The sequence below is a fragment of the Perissodus microlepis genome, chromosome 10 (genome assembly GCF_051167445.1).
Source record: "Perissodus microlepis isolate ML-2025 ecotype Zambia chromosome 10, ASM5116744v1, whole genome shotgun sequence".
NCBI lineage: Eukaryota > Metazoa > Chordata > Actinopteri > Cichliformes > Cichlidae > Perissodus > Perissodus microlepis.
The window spans coordinates 22969283-22986116 of NC_140470.1; the positions used below are offsets into that span (position 1 = coordinate 22969283).

The window sequence follows — 16834 nt, forward strand, 5'->3', positions numbered from 1 at the left end:
TCATACGCACACTCGCACGCACATACAGACACGTAACAAGATATAGGCATGTAGCTGTGCAGGTATAGACCTTTTTTACGCTGGTTAAACAGCTGAAATTGAATATATATGTGTGTGTATATAATCTCTTATGCTTTCCTGTTTCTTGAGGAAATCTTTTCCCTGTACTTGCTATTCCTGTAATGCTTGGCTGTATTTTTTTCAACCTGTATACATATGTAAGAGGGCAATCGGCAGTCCACATTGCAGTACTTTCTATCTGGAGCAGTAGGCAAATATATCTCCACCTGGGTTCTCTGTCACCATATCTCACCTCCTCCGTCTCTTCCTCTCTGCAGCTGCTGATTGACAGCAGGTCCAAGGGAAAAGGGGGGGGGGGGTGTCCAGGCTAAGCCAACACAAAGCCTTAATCATGCTGCCAAAATATACATATAGATGCGTCGAGGGGATCTTGAGCGCTTAAACACAGATTGCACACCCAAACACTGCCCGTAGGTGTTTACGATGGCTTGGTTCCAGTGACGTTCCCTCTCCCAGTTCTATTAAGCAGCACTTTGTCCATCATTAATTTAGACTCCTCTCCTCTCTTCCCCTTAAGTACCCTGCTCATCTCCTTCCCCTCACTCCTTTCCTCCCATCTTCTTGTCCCTTTCTCTCCTCTGACATCATTTAGTCCCGCGTCCTCTCCTTCGCTCCTCTTGTCCCTTCTCGTCTCCTTTCATCTGGACTTCCTTTTACTCCTCTCCCTTCGTGTTCCTCTACCTCTTTCTTCTTTCATCTGCGCTCGATCCGACTGCTCTCTCGCTTTATGTCGTCTTTGCTCCTCTAATGCCTCCTTCTGTTTCAGAGGCATTACACAAGTGCTTTATCTCATCACCTCCTCTGCGTTTTCAGCGTGTGCAGATTCTCATAAATGATTAGATTCCTAAAATGTCTTGAATCTAAATATGTTGAGGGAGTTTTTCTCTGTCTTCTAAATGTGAAACAGGTCTCATGTTTTATCCTAAATATAAATTCAGCTTGATCTCACAGCCTGTCTGAGCTTGTCTGACAGAGTAATTGAGCGTGGTTTAGAGGTACATCCATGCCAACACTTTACCCCTGAGGGTTGCCCTCTCTTGGCCTATAATGCTCTGATTTGTGGTTCAGCATTCCTAGATGACCACATTACAGCTCCATTAGCGTGAAAGAGTCTCCCAGAAAACATTTAGAGACTAATCTTAAAGAGAAATGGCTCCTGTTTGCTCTTACTCAGGCACCTGTCATTTTTTTTTTAACCTCACTTTGCCAAGAGCCCTGCTTTCGCTCTTTCTCTCCCCTTCTTTACCTTTAGATGTAAAATATGTACATAATCTGTCATCAGCATCAGAGCAATTTTTTTTTTGCCTTTTCCTGAAACTAATTTCTGCTCTCAGAGAGAAAATTTGCCCATTTAAAAATGAAATAAGACTGAAAGGAACATTTAATTTATCAGGTCCAGAAAGTTTTATCAGCCTGGAAAAATGGATCTTATCCACCCACTTGTCTGCCTATATTAAAGCATCTGAGGGAACTGCAGTCTAGTGCATACTATGCTAAGTAAGCTGTCATCAATAAAGTGTTTTGCATCATGTATTTCTAGCACTAAATATAATTACCGTCAGTTAATTTCTCTCCAGGTTTTTAGATTCAGAGGCTGAAACTTAACTCCTCTTTTCTTTTTTGTTTCTCACGTGTAACGCAGCTTTTGAAATCTGGTGAATTCGTTACGGAAGTCTGGGAACATTAAGAAATATTTTAATAAAATAACAAAGTTATTCTTAGACTTATCCATCTTCCACCTGCTCCCTCTTCTTTAGGTATTACCTGAAGAACAACATGGAGACGGAGACGTTGTGTTCAGACGAGGACGCCCAGGATCTCCTCAGAGAAAGTCAAATCTCACTTCTGCAGCTGAGCACCATGGAGGTTGCAGCCCAGCTCTCCATGAGAGACTTTGAGCTCTTCAGGAACATCGAGTCCACAGAGTATGTAGATTTAAATTTAGCAGCAGTTCAAAAAAACAACTGCTGGATGGAATATTGCCTCATCGGAAATGGTCTTAGTGGAGGGGTGGCTGTCAAGAAGCCATTCGTCTAGAAACGTTTTGGAGGCTCTCTCGTGGCCTGAGGCTTTCAGCCATTGCTGTGGAAATCTTGTTAAAATTGATGGAATTATGAACCCAGAAAGTGCCGGATAGGTGGTTGAAGCATATTACTAGAGGATATCCATATTTTTTATGATTGAATATTAGTTACAGTAACAGTTTTTTGACATACCATTTGTTGAGATGATAATATCCTGCCTTTTAACCCAGTTTTGAACCCTTCTGTCACGTGTTTCAGGTACGTGGATGACTTGTTTAAACTAGATTCTTCTGTGGGAAGTGGCAATCTGAAACAGTTTGAGGAGGTGATAAACCAGGAGACTTTCTGGGTGGCCACAGAGATCTTGAAGGAGCCCAACACTCTGAAAAGGATGAAAACCATCAAACACTTCATCAAGATCGCCCTTCACTGCAGAGAGTGCAAGAACTTCAACTCCATGTTCGCTATTATCAGGTTGGCTCAGTGTAGCACCTCCCCTCGACTGTTTGTGTCCTTCATTCTGCATTTACTCCATCTCTGCTGGCAGATGAGCTTTGATGGTGGGTCTCCATTCACCACATCGTCAGGAGAACCAGTCTAACCCCCTCCCCTCTTCCCCTTCTGTTCCTTCCTGTAATCAGCCCTGATTCTCCCAGAGCGCACAGAAACTGCACAGCATTTAAAACAAGTCTCACAGCAGTAGTTATGCTTATTGTCTGCTACAATGATTGAGTCCCTGTGGCCTTTGTGGTTTGGCTCTAGCTGAGCTTTTATGGAGTATTAAACGTAGCGTCAGTGTATTTTAGTTTAAGGATGCACGTAAATTTAAATCCGCCAGTATTTTCATGTTTAAGCATCTTAGCTTCTGCACAGAAGCTTGTTTGTGTAGGATTTATCCTTAATGTTTTTAACTAAGATCTAATAAGAACTTTCAGGTTAAAACACAAGCCTAAGGTCCATGAAAATAATGACATTTATTCAAAGAAAATGCAGTCCCACATAATGTGTTTACCCTCTTAAAGATGCACAGGACTGTCTGTTTCCCCATGATCAGAAAATCGCAGTGGCCACCCCAGAGCATTTACTATTGTAGATTTAATTTCCTCCCAGCCCCGGAGGATCTGGTGTCATATGGCTGAAAAATGTGCCTGTTTAACATTCTGCAGCGTTTGTTTCCTGGAACATTTTGGATTTCTCCGTATATTTTTTCGAATTTCTGAGTTTCATTTTCATGCAGATGACACCATTTGATGCTTAAGCATTTTCAACTCTAAGACCAATTCATTTTTTCAAGATTTCCCAAAATGCTCCTGCTCATTTTAATCTGGTTTTACTCGTCCCAGGTTCAATCCCAAGAGAAGACACAAGTCATTTTGTGGAGTTACATCAAGCATTTATTTTTAAAAATCTGCCAAATCACACATGCAGAGCTACATGATGTGGCAACTCCTTGCAATTAAGGGAGCAGCCGAAAGTAGCTTCCTTTACTAAGATAAGAAAGGAGGCAAAAAAAGTGGGCATCACGGTGTCTTCACTGTCACACTGTGTCCGAACCGGCAGGTGAAATAACACCTGACCACTCCAAATTCTCACTCCATGTTGGTTTTATAGTCCAAGTCCTTTTTTAGCTTTGAAACTTTTGAACAAGCGCACTGCGGTGTGAAACAGTAAACAACGTGATAAATAATAAGAGGAACTGCCTGCATTGTTAATGTGGCATAAATTTAAATATCAGTGCAGGAAGAAGTTGCACTGAGCTCAGTACTGATGTAGATGTCGCATAAATTTGATGACTTGAACTAAATACGTTTTTTTGCTCTGTGTTCCTGTGCTAAGAATAAATGTTAGCAGCCTTCTTATACAGCAGTACGCTGCCTGCTCAGTGTGACGAGCAGCACCCGTGTCCACTCCCTGATCTGGACTCGTGTTAAAAGAGCTCAGCCGTATGGAGACGCTCTGTTTGCCGCTGTAAAAGGCGCTTTAAAGCCCAAGTGCCTGACCTTCTCGCCCCTTTACATTCCTGCTCACAGCAGGGCGTCTGCACACATATGGATGCACAACCTGCCTGCTGACAGGGGCACGGCGGTGGTGGCGGCTGCTGCCATGTGCAAATAGCAAAAAAGGGGAAGGTGTTAGACATGCAGGATTGTGAAATATGGAGAAAGCAAAGCCATCTGTCCAGTAGTGTATTGTTTGAATCACATGATCTAGTATGACAAAGAAAACTGTGCCAGCTGCATGAACAAATCAATGTAACAGGAGAGAAGAAAAGAAATGCTGTGTCATTCATTGTTATTAGCTGTCTGCTCAGAGCTGACATCACCTCATGGGGTTTTCAGCTGTGGGAAAAGATGACCCCACTCACTGAAGTTAGTTAGCTCAAAGAGTAGGAACTGTGCAGCATGAAACATTCACATTAAACCTAACCTCCTTTCCTTTTCTTCTCTACCCTTGTTTCATCTATTCCTCGTTTTTACCTCTTCCCCCACCCTCTTCTGTCTGCCGTAACCTATTTATCTCTGCCTCGATCCCTCTCTTCCCCCCGCCCTCTTTGCACCTCTTTCCTCTCTCGCGCAGCGGACTGAACCTGGCACCGGTGGCTCGACTGCGGAGTTCCTGGGAAAAATTGCCCAGTAAGTACGAGAAGCTCTTTGGGGACCTGCAAGATCTCTTCGACCCATCCAGGAACATGGCCAAGTACCGAAACGTGCTGAGCAGCCAGAGCATGCAGCCGCCCATCATCCCGCTGTTCCCAGTGGTCAAGAAGGACCTCACCTTCTTACATGAAGGTAGAAGACTTTGTGTGCCTTCTCAGATTATCCTCACGCTTGTGTTTCTTAAATACGCTACAAGACTGTTTCTGTTTCTTGAAGTTTAATTTAATCTCCCAGCTTCCTCTGTGTTGTGCCAAAGGTCATGTCACACTCACTGACGAGGTTTACTTCTGCTATAGGCTTCCTCTTCTTTCGTTTTTTTTTTCACCTAAAAGCTGGCCCGACTTCTACTCAAAGGCTCCTTCTTAAAAGTGTTTGTGTAAAATGAAAAGTTGCCCTCATTGTGTCCTCAAATTAAGCAGTGTGGCTAATGATAGCAAAAAATACATAGAGGGAATTTCAGATTTTCCTTTTAAAATGTGATATGGAAAAAGTGTTGCATATCAGTTGCTACAAATGTCCATAACGTCAATCATTTCCTTCCACCACACTGCTGACGGGCGACTTCTCACTTTCTACTTCTGTTTGTCCTCTCAGGCAATGACTCAAGTGTTGATGGCCTTGTGAACTTTGAGAAGCTGAGGATGATTGCGAAGGAGATCAGACATGTGGTGCGGATGACCTCAGCCAACATGGACCCTGCCCTCATGTTTAGGCAAAGGTCGGTTGGTTTGACACTGCAGCACGATTAACCATTTAAACCGGTTTTAGGAGCGAAATGACAAGTGATGAAATGACAAGGCTGTTTGTGCAGATTTATTTGTATTTGCATATGGCATTATACATTATATTGTAGAATTTCTTACTTAGACAACGTCCTCATCAGGGGAGCATACGATTGAATTTTGTATTTGCAAAAAAGCATCCTAGTGCACAATAACAAGCTAAACTGCTTGTTATTGTGAATCCACAACTTCCCTCATATTTCTTCAAAACTGAAGCAGAAGCGTGTAAAAAGACTTTCCCACCGAAGGCTACAATGTTGGCAAAAAGGGAACCGCACCACCATACTTCCACCAGCCAACCTTGATCCTTCACCCAACAGGATCAGGCACGCACTGAAGGTCTGGTTCAATCAATTCCCGTTCACTTCCTGTCCGGTTCATGGCTCTCTGTGTTTGCATTGCATTCCTCTGCTGGAATATAAGCACACAATGACCCAAGTTATGGACTGAATGGAAATGAAGGTAGAATTGATGCCAGCCGCATTGTGCAGTTGTTATCACTTGGTTTGTGTGTGTGTGTTTAATCACAGTCTGTCACTGCTACGGTGCATGACTGCCCCCTGCAGACACTCCCTTCATACTGCAAACCCAAAATATAGAGCAAACTTCAGTTCTATACACAAGTCACATATTAAAAAAAAAAACACAACACAATGTGCCAAATGCATCATATACAAAGTCATAACACACACTCTTCAGGTTGACATGGGGAGATGTCCACTGTTTGGTGTCCTCCCATCTCCGGTCATTTCCTGTTTGTTTGTTTGTTTTTTGCGGCATGACCTCTACATAGTCTTGTCTCCTCCTCTCCCCTGACCCCTGAACTTGTCTTTGAGTCACGCTTCAATCTTCACGCCTCTTGCTTGCAGGAAGAAGAGGTGGAAGAGTTTAGGGTAAGTTTGTCCAGCGTACCAGATTCATCCTGTTTCGGTCTGGCCCGGCAAAAGTTTGAATCCTCCCTGCATCCCTGTCATCATAAACTCTGCATGTCTCGCCATGCTTTATATGAGCGTTCATGTGTCTGCCTGTGCTTGTTCATGATTAACCCTTCTGTTTGCATCACACGAACCACACTAAAGTCCCTTATTGACCCATTAATTGTCTACCCTACTGACGAGAGTGTATGTTGAGTCATATAGTAGCTTGAAATGGTGCAGAGCGTTTCTTACCACATTCGCAGCTACCAGTGAAAATTGGCTAAATGATGAATTGCTGCTATTCAACTGGAGATTCAAGTTTAAGTGGAATATAAGTAGATAGTTATAATGCAAAGCTTCTTGCCTGGAAACAGCAGGAGAGTAATTAGACCTCATTGCTCCATTAAGTTCCTGTCCTGCAGCATTCATTTATATCTGATTGTCTTCATCAGCAGGTGAAGTTTGTTCAGTAACATTTCCATAACAATGCACAACGGCTGAAACGAACTGGAAAAAACAAGCAACAAAATAGCACTTAAGGGTGGATCAGTTTATCACCTTTGTACCTCAGCTCACAATCCTGTAGAACAAACTCCACCTCGCTGCAAAAAAAGGCAACGTAAAACGCACCAGTGTGTATTTTAGTGATACTATTTGACTCAGGTTTGGCGTTTGTTCATCATGGCATAATATTCCCAGTATCGAATATTGTGCGTTGTTTGTTTCTTAACCCTTTTTGCCTCCATCTGACAAAATGTTCTGCTGTTCTGTACTGTGATAGCATGGCACACCAGGGAGTGCTGCCTCCCTCCCAGTTGCATGGTCCTTTTTTTAAAATGCTATGCTCCAAAACGGAGGCAGATGTACAGATTTTGTAGTAAAAGCTGTATTTGATAAGACGGAAGACCTTCGTGTTTTATTGGTGATTAAAATTGACTGTGTTGCATTTTTTTCCTCCATGCCCTTTTTCTTCTCTTACACATTTATCTTCCTTTCCTTCTTTCTGTTCTTTGCGGCTCCATCCTCCTCCACCTTTTCTGTTACTTCTGTTCAATTTAACACACTTTTTCCATCTCTTCTTCCTCTCACTGTCTTTATTATTCCTCTACCTTTTCTTCCTTCCTCTTCCTGCCTCTCTACTATCATCTTTTAGGTCTTTGAGTCAGGGCAGCACTAATTCCAATATGCTAGACGTGCAAGGCGGAGCGCACAAGAAGAGAGTACGCCGAAGCTCGCTCCTCAATGCTAAGAAGCTGTACGAAGACGCTCAGATGGCCAGAAAGGTGAAGCAGTACCTCTCTAACCTCACAGTGGAGACGGATGAGGAGAAACACCAGATCATGTCCCTGCAGTGCGAGCCGTCTTACAACACTTGTAAGTAAATCAGAAACTAAGAGGGATTCGCTATTTGGGTTTTTTGATTTAATTAGAAAAAGTATTTAGGGTGCTATTATCCCAGCAAGCATGCCCATGCAGATTCACAGGGGCTGCGTGGGCAGGGCAAACTTACACTTTTCCCATGGAGGCCAGTTTTGTGCTTTGGGGTCCCAAAAGGGAACTCTGTGGGCAACCAATAGCTGTCTTACCCACAGAAAACTCTCGCTGGCCCCGCCTGTGGGTCAACCTCGCATCCCTGCACTAGATAACTGTGGCTTTGCTCTGTACACACACCCCCACAGTTTACCCACAGCTATCCACTGTGGACCCACATAGCTGGCTCAACAAGGAAAAGCCATACAGGGAGATGTGACTAGTGTGGAGAAGATTAATGCATGTTTTATTACACTGTTAGATATGTGAGGCTCAGTGAAGTTTAAGACAGACTTGTTCGATGGGATTTGAGTTTATTCAAGCGAATGGCACTTTCAGCCTTTTATGGCTTTTTCAGCTCATTGGTCAAGCCGGCGACCTACACGCTGAAAGGCAGCAGGGGCTCGGGTTTGATTTCGCCCTGGATCGTTTCCTGTATCTCCCTGCCTCTCGCTTTCTCCCTACTTTACTGTTTACTCTCCACCACTGTCCTGTTCAATAATATAAAAAATAAATAAATAAAAATAGATGTCCTGCACTGCCATCTAGTGGATTTTGGTAATGTTGTCAAAAATAGCAGGATTATTGGTTAGTATCATCGATTTTGGTACTTTTCTTGGTTATAGGTAACTAAAGGTTCAAATAAAAAGCCCACATCAGATGTCGATCTAAACATCATTATTGCTTTATTACACTGGCTTCATGTTGGATGCAGTTTTGCCTGTTTATAACATTATTTTTGTCACCTTCTTGTGATTTTAGTGTCTAAGAATTTGAATGAGAGGCGATCCACTAAGTCGGATATGTCTCCAGTCTCGCTGCGGTCAACTCTGCCCTCCGGAAAAACACAAAACAGGGTGTCACAAGTCCTACAGGTCCAGGTCCCACTGAACCCTCTACGAAAGAAGAGCACTGCCAAGGACATAGCCTCACTTAGTGAGTACACACCTGTTTTATTTCTCATTAGGCCATGTAATGTAACTTTTTATCATCATGTAGGAACTTTACTTTTTGATAGACTTTTGTGTTTCAAAGATTAATAAGTGACTAGTTTTATGGTTATTGTAAAGTTGCAGTCATGCACAAAATTCAAAATGATTTCAAACTTGTTTCTGAGAAAACAGTCGGGTTGTCGTTTTATTTATTTATTTACTTATTTATTTAAATGTTACATTTCTGTGTTCTGTATTATATGAAGTGTAACCAAATCCCTGGTTTGGCGACTTTCGTGACCTTTTATTTTCTCTCTTCTTCAGATTCCAACTCACCTCAGGTGGTTAAGAAACCACCAGTGAACTCGTCAGAGGAGTGGAGCACAAAGAGAACATGTGACGACACAGTTTCCACCATCTCCTCTCTTCACTCGAGCCCCACGGTGTCACCTCAGGGCTCCCCGCGCAAAGGTTTGCAACCAAAACTGTTTCTTGCTTCCTTTTTTTTTACCCTGTTTTCTTTTTATCCACTTCAGGAGTGTTTGAGTAGATGTAGTGAAACACTCACCTGAAGGATAGAGCTGTAAAATACTAATGATAATCTTACTGATTTAAGATATTAGTGTGGTTTGATTAGACTTAACATGCATGAATAATAAAGTTTTAATTTGTGTTTTCTGGGTTTCATCTCTTCTGTCGTTGCCTTTTTTTTAAATAGTGGGAGGTGTGGCAAAGTCCCAGAACTCCAGCCAGATGAACTTGTCGGGATCTTCATCATCGCTGACCAGCGAAGCTAGCTCAAAGGCCACCGTCAGTCTGCGCAGCTACGGCATAGGTGGGACCCTCCTCCAAAAGAGGATCCTATTGATGACCAGGCAGAGTAGCCAAAAGAGTTGGAGGGAGAGAGAAAAAGAGGAGAAGATGCAGGAAGAGACAGAGGCAGTTCAGAGAGGCTTGTTCCACTCATCAGAGCAAAGGAAAGGGAGATCCAGGCAACAGAGCAGCCAGGGTGCACAGGCAGATGCAGGGCTAACGTCACTGAGGGTAAGAGGAGGAAGTCCAGCCCCAAAAAGGAAAAGGATTGATGGAGATCATCCTGTGGTCCAAAGTGACTCTCCATACAGTTTTCCAACTCCATTTTCCCAGTCTCCTTTAATAAGACACACACCCCCAGAGTCCCCCATAAGGAGGAGGCTAATGTCACCGTTCAGGATACTGAGGAAAAGGAGTCAGTCCAGGGAGAGGCCGGCAGCAGTCAGCCCACACCTGAACAGTAGGGAGGAAACAGCAGAGCATTTGTCCTCCTCACCTCAGGATGAGACACGAGGGCAGACAGAGCAGAGAGCCAGGAGATCAGTCAGCCCTAACCCCTTCCTCTGGCTGTGCAGGGACAGAGACTCCAGGAGAAAGACCCTCTAACAGACATCACGTTGAGACAGTTATAGCGAGAAGGGACACAGTGGTATTTGAGAGAGACTTTTTTTTGTTGTTGATGATTTGCATTTATTAAGAGTCCATCATATTAGAAAAAAAAGCATTTTCTTTTTAAAGTAAAAGTGCTGCTTGAGAGCTTCAGATCCACCGTGAGTCACAGAGATGTGACGCCTGAGAGTTTTCGCTGTGAATACTTGAAGACAATGCGACACAGATAGGAAAAGAGTACATCTGAGGCTGTAACAGCAGATGGAAAAGCATTTCAGTGTGTTCTCGCAGCTCTCCTGACATTTTTTATTCATGGGTTAAAGCTATGAATTATTGTGTTAAAGCTGTTTGGATGTCACCGAGCAGCCGACAGTCACGTTTGTCGCTGTGAAACATTCTTCGTTCCCGAATTTGAATTTTAAAATGATTACATTTATTGTTCGTTTTTGGTTGACAAGTTGTAGGCTCTGTTTTTGGTATATGGATTTCTTCTGTGGCGTGCAGCATTTTAATTGTAATGTTCATTTAGTTTCCCGACAGTCAGTTTATTTGTTTTTTGTGATATAAAGTTTAAACTATGAACCCACCCACTCCCACAAGTGTGTGTTTCACAGTCATTTCTACACAATTCAGTCTCAGTCTACAAATAACACAAACAACAGCCTCACGCTTTCTGATAGTGTTTGTGATTTCGGCGTCAACGAAATTTAAAGTCGTCTCTTCATAGTTTTATTTTACTCTTTGTCTTCCTCAGGATGCAGTCACTCACTAAAGAGAGCATCATTTGTGTACAGTGCACATTAACACTGCCGTACTTTGGCTGCAGTAATCGTCATTGCAGCCCAGTAAAATGATCTGCATTTGTACCACTGCACTCAGCTTTTGTTTAAAAGTCTCTGTTCAGTTTTAATAAAACTTTAGCTTAACCTCCAAAATGTAAATATCTGAAATGCTCCTCTGTCCAGGTTATGCCCTCCTACCGCCCGGTAAAGCTGACAACCTGTCGGACTCGAGTCACAGTGAGATCTCCTCCCGCTCCAGTATCTGTTCGGTCGACTCTGTGCCTGCTCCTGGGCCTGATGACCGATGTAATAGCAGCAACAGGACCTGTATGACTACTACTGCCACTATTGCTACTACAACGTCTCCTGCAATAGCTACTGCGGTTCCTGAGAGCGCAGCAGGAATGCATTCCCATGTAAATGCTGATTACAGCCAGCCCAGCACAAGGTAATTTGGCTTCAGTTTAGTTTGTCTAATCTGTCTGATTAATTCTTTAGATTACATTTAAGAAGTGCTTTTATTTTGATAGAATAGACTGACACTTTGCATAATACAAGGACTGATTATGATTCCTATCGTATACTGACTGTGGATGTTTGAGGCCTAAGTAACACAGGCCTAGAGACCCGTGAGCAACCCCCCTGGCAATCTCTGGTTGCTAGGGAAACATGTATATTCTCCAAGTAGTTGCTGGAGGCTGCTGGTAATGGATAGGTCAAATTGGTTGCAAGGAGCTATACGGTGCACCAAAAAACTTCCTTGTCACTGCTTTGGTTGCTAGCAGGTTGCTAGACAAGATGGCAACTTGTCTGCAAACACCCGCCAACTACTTGCTGAGCAGTAGTGAAACTTGCGTGAGGTGATTCCCAAACCACAACTCAACGCAAGTAGTTTGCAGGTATTTATAACCACTCACCAAACAGTGTTGAAAACATATTTATTCCTATCAAACTGTGTGTTGCCTGGAATTACAGACAGGTCTCGACGCCTGTGTGACTTGCACGTTGTTCACATTTTGAAGCCTCGAGTTAGCATTATGGCTATTGCTGTCTCGGTTGTAGCCAGAAGAGACCGTACCTGGGCACAAGACCTAATTCTGGCCAGCTTCATTAGCTGGATGCATCTGTAGATTGTTTGGGTGTTTTGCACAGACACAGAAAGTAACTCACCAAAGCTGTTAGTACAAATAACCACTCAGCACGCCATCTCATTTGCCAGATAATTACCTTAAAAAGCATCAACACCGCAAACATGGTTAAGAGGTCCAGTTCAGTGACTCCAATTAGCTGCTGTGAAGCTGAGGAGTCTTGCACACACCACCTGGTACTCAAACAGCCAATGTGCAATAGTTAAAACTTACGGCCTTAATAACATTTAAATGGGTTAAATATAATTTAAAAAGCATGCGCTCTACATTAGTGAGAACAGTAGCTATAGAGATGAGGCTGTGAGTATGTTTATTCCTGTTCAGTGCTGAGAACTTTTACTCTTTAACCCTTGAAAGCCTACAAGGAGCAACACCTGAAGCTCTTAAGTTATGAACTGAGAGGTTTCTGTCACAATTTAGACCTTATTACAGAACAAAACGGGGGCTTGCATCAGACATTAATGAGAGTGGTCTCTGCCTCTGCAGCTACTCTTGGAAAACCATATTGATTGAGCTATGCTGAGGCGTCAAAACTCGCCATTAAAGGTACAGGGGCGGTCGCTAAATGTCATCTTTATGAGGAAAGGGTTAACATGGGAGTCTACGGGCAGGCTGCCTTGCTTTTGAACAGGAACATTTTGCACCAGGCGACCGAAATGCCAGCAAATATTTTTATAAGGCACGTGTCAGAAACCTCGCCGTTCGACACACACGCACAGACACGCTGTCTGCTGCCACCTTTTCAGCAAGCTGGATTCCAATAACGTCCTTCCCTCATTAAACAGGAAGCTCTAAAACACAGCGGGTTTTTATTAGCATCCCACATTTACTGACCTCCTCTCTCCTCCTCTTCTCTATTAACAGCGTATCGGTTTCTACGCGGGCGGCTTTTTAATCTGGCCGAGTTAACAACACGGCTTTTTTTTAATTGTCTGCTGTTTGTTTATTATTCCTCCATGATCAGGCCATTGTGTCTCATAAAGAGGAGCCTCAATAACCCGTGTCCCCGCTCTGGTAATATATTACCTCGGCAGCCTCGTCGTATAACACGCACCTGTTTTATGAAATATGGCTCGGTTTCATTGAGTGGCTTGTTTTGTCCAGTAAAACAGTGTCAGTGAATGAAAACAAACAAAGTAGGTGAAGAGGAAAAGTTTATGTTTCGCTTTAAGCCAGGCTGCAGGGAAACGTTGTGACGTGTGCAGAATCAAAGGTGATTTTACAGGTACCGACGTCATTATAAAAACAAAGAGTGCGGTTTATTTTGTGATCTGTGTAACATTGAACTTCATCCTTTGTCCATTTGTCTTTCGTGCTGGTGATCCTCTGACCGAGGTGCCCTTCAGCAGTGTTTTATGGTTGACGAACCTCCTTTGTCCTCCCCTGTCGCCCCTCCCTTCTTCCCTCTTGCTTTCTTGTCGCTTCATTTCGGTATGACTTACCTCCACCTTTACCACCACTCAACAGTCCTGCGCAACAGACTATATTTTATTGACTATTTTTACACAGGCCGGTTTTTCTACACTGTAGTCGTGATTGCCACGCAGGCGTTCTGCAAATGCGGTTTGAAATGACAAGTATGCCAAGTTACACATTTATATAAATGTATTTTATTATGTAAAATAAGTGAATTTGAACTGGTAATAGGAGGTGGATAGGTACTGTTATTCACAGGGGCACCAAACATCAATCAGAGCTGGTATTTGTGCTGATTTTCATCTGTGTATTACTCTCGTTCATCTACAGCGGTTCCTCGTCAGCTCGGGGATACCCGACGCGAGCCTCCACCTTCACTTCTTCCATCTCGACAGAGGAGCTGACCCACGACCACACCTCTCTGGACTCGGTGGCCGACAGCGGGCGCGGCAGCTGGACGTCCTGCTCCTCCAACTCCCACGACTCCTTCCAGAGCCTCCCCACCTCCTCCTGCCGGCCCTGGGACCACGGCATCCACGGCCACCCGCTTGCTCTGTCCCACTTCAAGCACACGCAGATGACCCGGCCGATAGCGGAGGCCGAAGCTGCCGGGCCCATGTGGGCGAGCGACGGCGGTGCCAGGCAGCACTCCAGAGACTCGAGTTCAGACCTGTCCAATCAGTGCCGGCAGAGCTGGGCGTCGTCCGGCTCGCTCTCGGACACCTACGAGGGGAATTACGGGACGATAAAGCGGCGAAACACCTCGGAGCACCCCTCCTCACCAGCCAAAGAGGAAGGAGGGCAAAGCACAGACCCTGCCTACAAAACGGTGACATCAAGCACAGAGAAGGGCCTGATAGGTGAGGGAACAGCTTGCGAGTTTGATTCCCTGTAAGCACAGCACAGAGTAGCAGTGGTCAGGAGAAAAAGTTGAGAAAAAGAAGAAAATACGCTCTGCCATCCTAGATTTGCTTGTGAGGTTATAGACTTTGATTTTTTCCCCCCAAATCTTTCTTGGTGCCAAACCATATTTTGATTTAAGCTCCAGTAAACAGCTTGAATTTGCTGCACTTTGATAAGAATGAGTCCGAGCTCATTCTTATCACTGTTAGCTTTCTATCCTGTCCAGAGTCAATTCCTCTTTTTGGATCTCCTGCTGTGCTAACACGATAGCCGTTTACTATCATAAGGATAGCAAAACGTCTTTTTTAAGCAATTTTTAGGACAGATTTTGAGTCGTTGGTGTGGATTTTAATTGACAGCAACTGTGACAATCGATTAATCGTTCTAGTCGGCCACTCTCGCCTGCATCACCTCAAATGTGAGAATTTGCTATTTCTTTTCTTAGCTCACAATAAATATCAGATCATCACGATGGGCATTTTCACTGTTATAAGAACCAAGCGATTAATCGATTGATCTGGGAATAACCGACAAACTAATCAGTGCTGAAGTCAGTTCTCAGTTGCAGTTCCAGTTCTGTCTGTATTCTGCAGCCATCCATCTCATCTGTTGTGTTTTTCTTTTCATTTTTGACACACTGTGGTGCATGTGTAGCTGCCTGTTGTGTTGGTGACATCGCATTGATTTAATTTTCCCATTATTTTTTTTTTCTTTTGTTTTTACCCTCTGCACACCCTCCCCCTCTCTCCCCGGCGACCTTTTCGCCTCCTCCTCTCACTCCTCATCCCTCGTCCCCCCGTCTTTTCTTCGGTCCATCCCCACCCTTTTTCTTTTTGATCTCCACCTGCATCCAGTGTATTGTGTCACCTCCCCTGCCAAGGATGAGCGTTACCGAGCTCCCCCTCCCACCCCTCCAGGCTACCAGGGCCTGGCCCTGGGGGACCTCGGCCTCGCAGACGGAGTAATAGGTGGGCCAGGAGGGCACGTCCCCAGGCCTCCTCACCTCAAACCTCCGGACTACAGCGTGGCGTTGCAGAGGAGCAAACTCCTGCAGAGTCCCGGAGCTGCCGGCAGTCTGGCTGAGGCACGCAGGCTGGCGGGTAACCTTCACCTTCAACACCAAGACGCACGGACAGCCGGGTCCACGCCGGGCCACTCCAGACCACCAAGCATCTGCCACCCGCCACAGGATCTGGCTGACAGTGAGGATGGTAGGAAACTAATCAGAATTGATTCCTTTCTGTAGAAAAGAATTGCAAAGACATCATGTGATAGAGAGATTTTAGGCTACGATGTGAACATGAGGTTTATATATTTATCTTCTCTTTTCCAGATGAGCAAGTCTCAGCGGTGTAACGGCACAAACCGACGGACCAAGTCGTGTTGATCCGGCTTTGTACTAAGCCAGTCAGCTGGTTGCCGTCAACTGTCAGAGCACATCGTCCGAGCCCCTCCCAAGGCCCCTTGTGACGTCACCGCAGACCACTCGTGAACCTGGCCAGTCACTCAGGTGACCCCTGTCCAACTCCCGGGACTCACACAAGCACCTCTTTTTAAACTCGTTTCAGAAATCAAAAGAAGAAAACAGAGACTTTGGATACTTTTTAAAAACTCTGTACAAAGCAGAAAGGCGCTGTGATGGGATCACGGCGCCGTAGATAGAAAAAAACCCAACAAAATAAAAGAAGGAAAGAGTGACAATAAGGACGCGTCGTGCGACGAAGTCAGCCTCCTCAGAAACAGACCGTGTACCTCCATTTTGCGCTTCAGGCTCACTTTTCGTGTTGTTGTTGATTTTTTTCTTTAAATTAAAATCTTGTACAGTGGTTTAGATTTTTTTTTTTTTGTAAAAGTGTTAATTTTTCTTCTTTAAGTTGCATCTCTGAGCTTTTATGTGAGGATGGTGAGGACAAAAAGGGATGGAAAGTAGTCAGCAGCGTCGTGGACAAACATGAACTCACGGGGGTGTTTTCTCTTTTTTTTTTTTTTTGTGGCTCTTCTCATTTTATTTTGACGTTTGCAAGATTGTCGTCCGCTCCAATGGAGATGAATGTGAAACAAAGAGACAAGCTTTGGCACTGATGATATTAATTTACACATGTGACACCAGATTCCACATGAACAAAGCAAATGCACAAAAAAAACCCGAATAAAAATACACAGAACAGTTGCAGTACGTACACTTCGACTGCATCGGAGGTCAGAAAAGCCCCTCAGGAGCCCGTTGCCTTTTTCTTTCC

General features: G+C 44.2%; 1 protein-coding gene across 9 annotated transcripts in view; it reads left to right on the forward strand.

The window, feature by feature from the left end:
* The window catches only part of rapgef6 (Rap guanine nucleotide exchange factor (GEF) 6), a 132494-nt gene extending 115983 nt beyond the window's left edge, over positions 1 to 16511 (forward strand). For 6 of the 9 annotated variants that reach the window (XM_084940725.1, XM_084940726.1, XM_084940719.1 and 3 more), the window contains 13 exons: positions 1839 to 2006; positions 2364 to 2579; positions 4683 to 4894; positions 5357 to 5480; positions 6414 to 6437; positions 7615 to 7835; positions 8754 to 8927; positions 9248 to 9394; positions 9642 to 9758; positions 11311 to 11575; positions 14022 to 14551; positions 15449 to 15805; positions 15928 to 16511. In XM_084940725.1, the coding sequence (XP_084796851.1) occupies positions 1839 to 2006; positions 2364 to 2579; positions 4683 to 4894; positions 5357 to 5480; positions 6414 to 6437; positions 7615 to 7835; positions 8754 to 8927; positions 9248 to 9394; positions 9642 to 9758; positions 11311 to 11575; positions 14022 to 14551; positions 15449 to 15805; positions 15928 to 15950 (2578 nt within the window). In that variant the 3' untranslated portion in view covers positions 15951 to 16511. The remainder of the gene's footprint in view (positions 1 to 1838; positions 2007 to 2363; positions 2580 to 4682; positions 4895 to 5356; positions 5481 to 6413; positions 6438 to 7614; positions 7836 to 8753; positions 8928 to 9247; positions 9395 to 9641; positions 9759 to 11310; positions 11576 to 14021; positions 14552 to 15448; positions 15806 to 15927) is intronic. The other 3 variants (XM_084940722.1, XM_084940723.1, XM_084940724.1) reach the window with 2 other exon arrangements.
* The last annotated feature ends 323 nt before the right edge of the window (positions 16512 to 16834 follow it).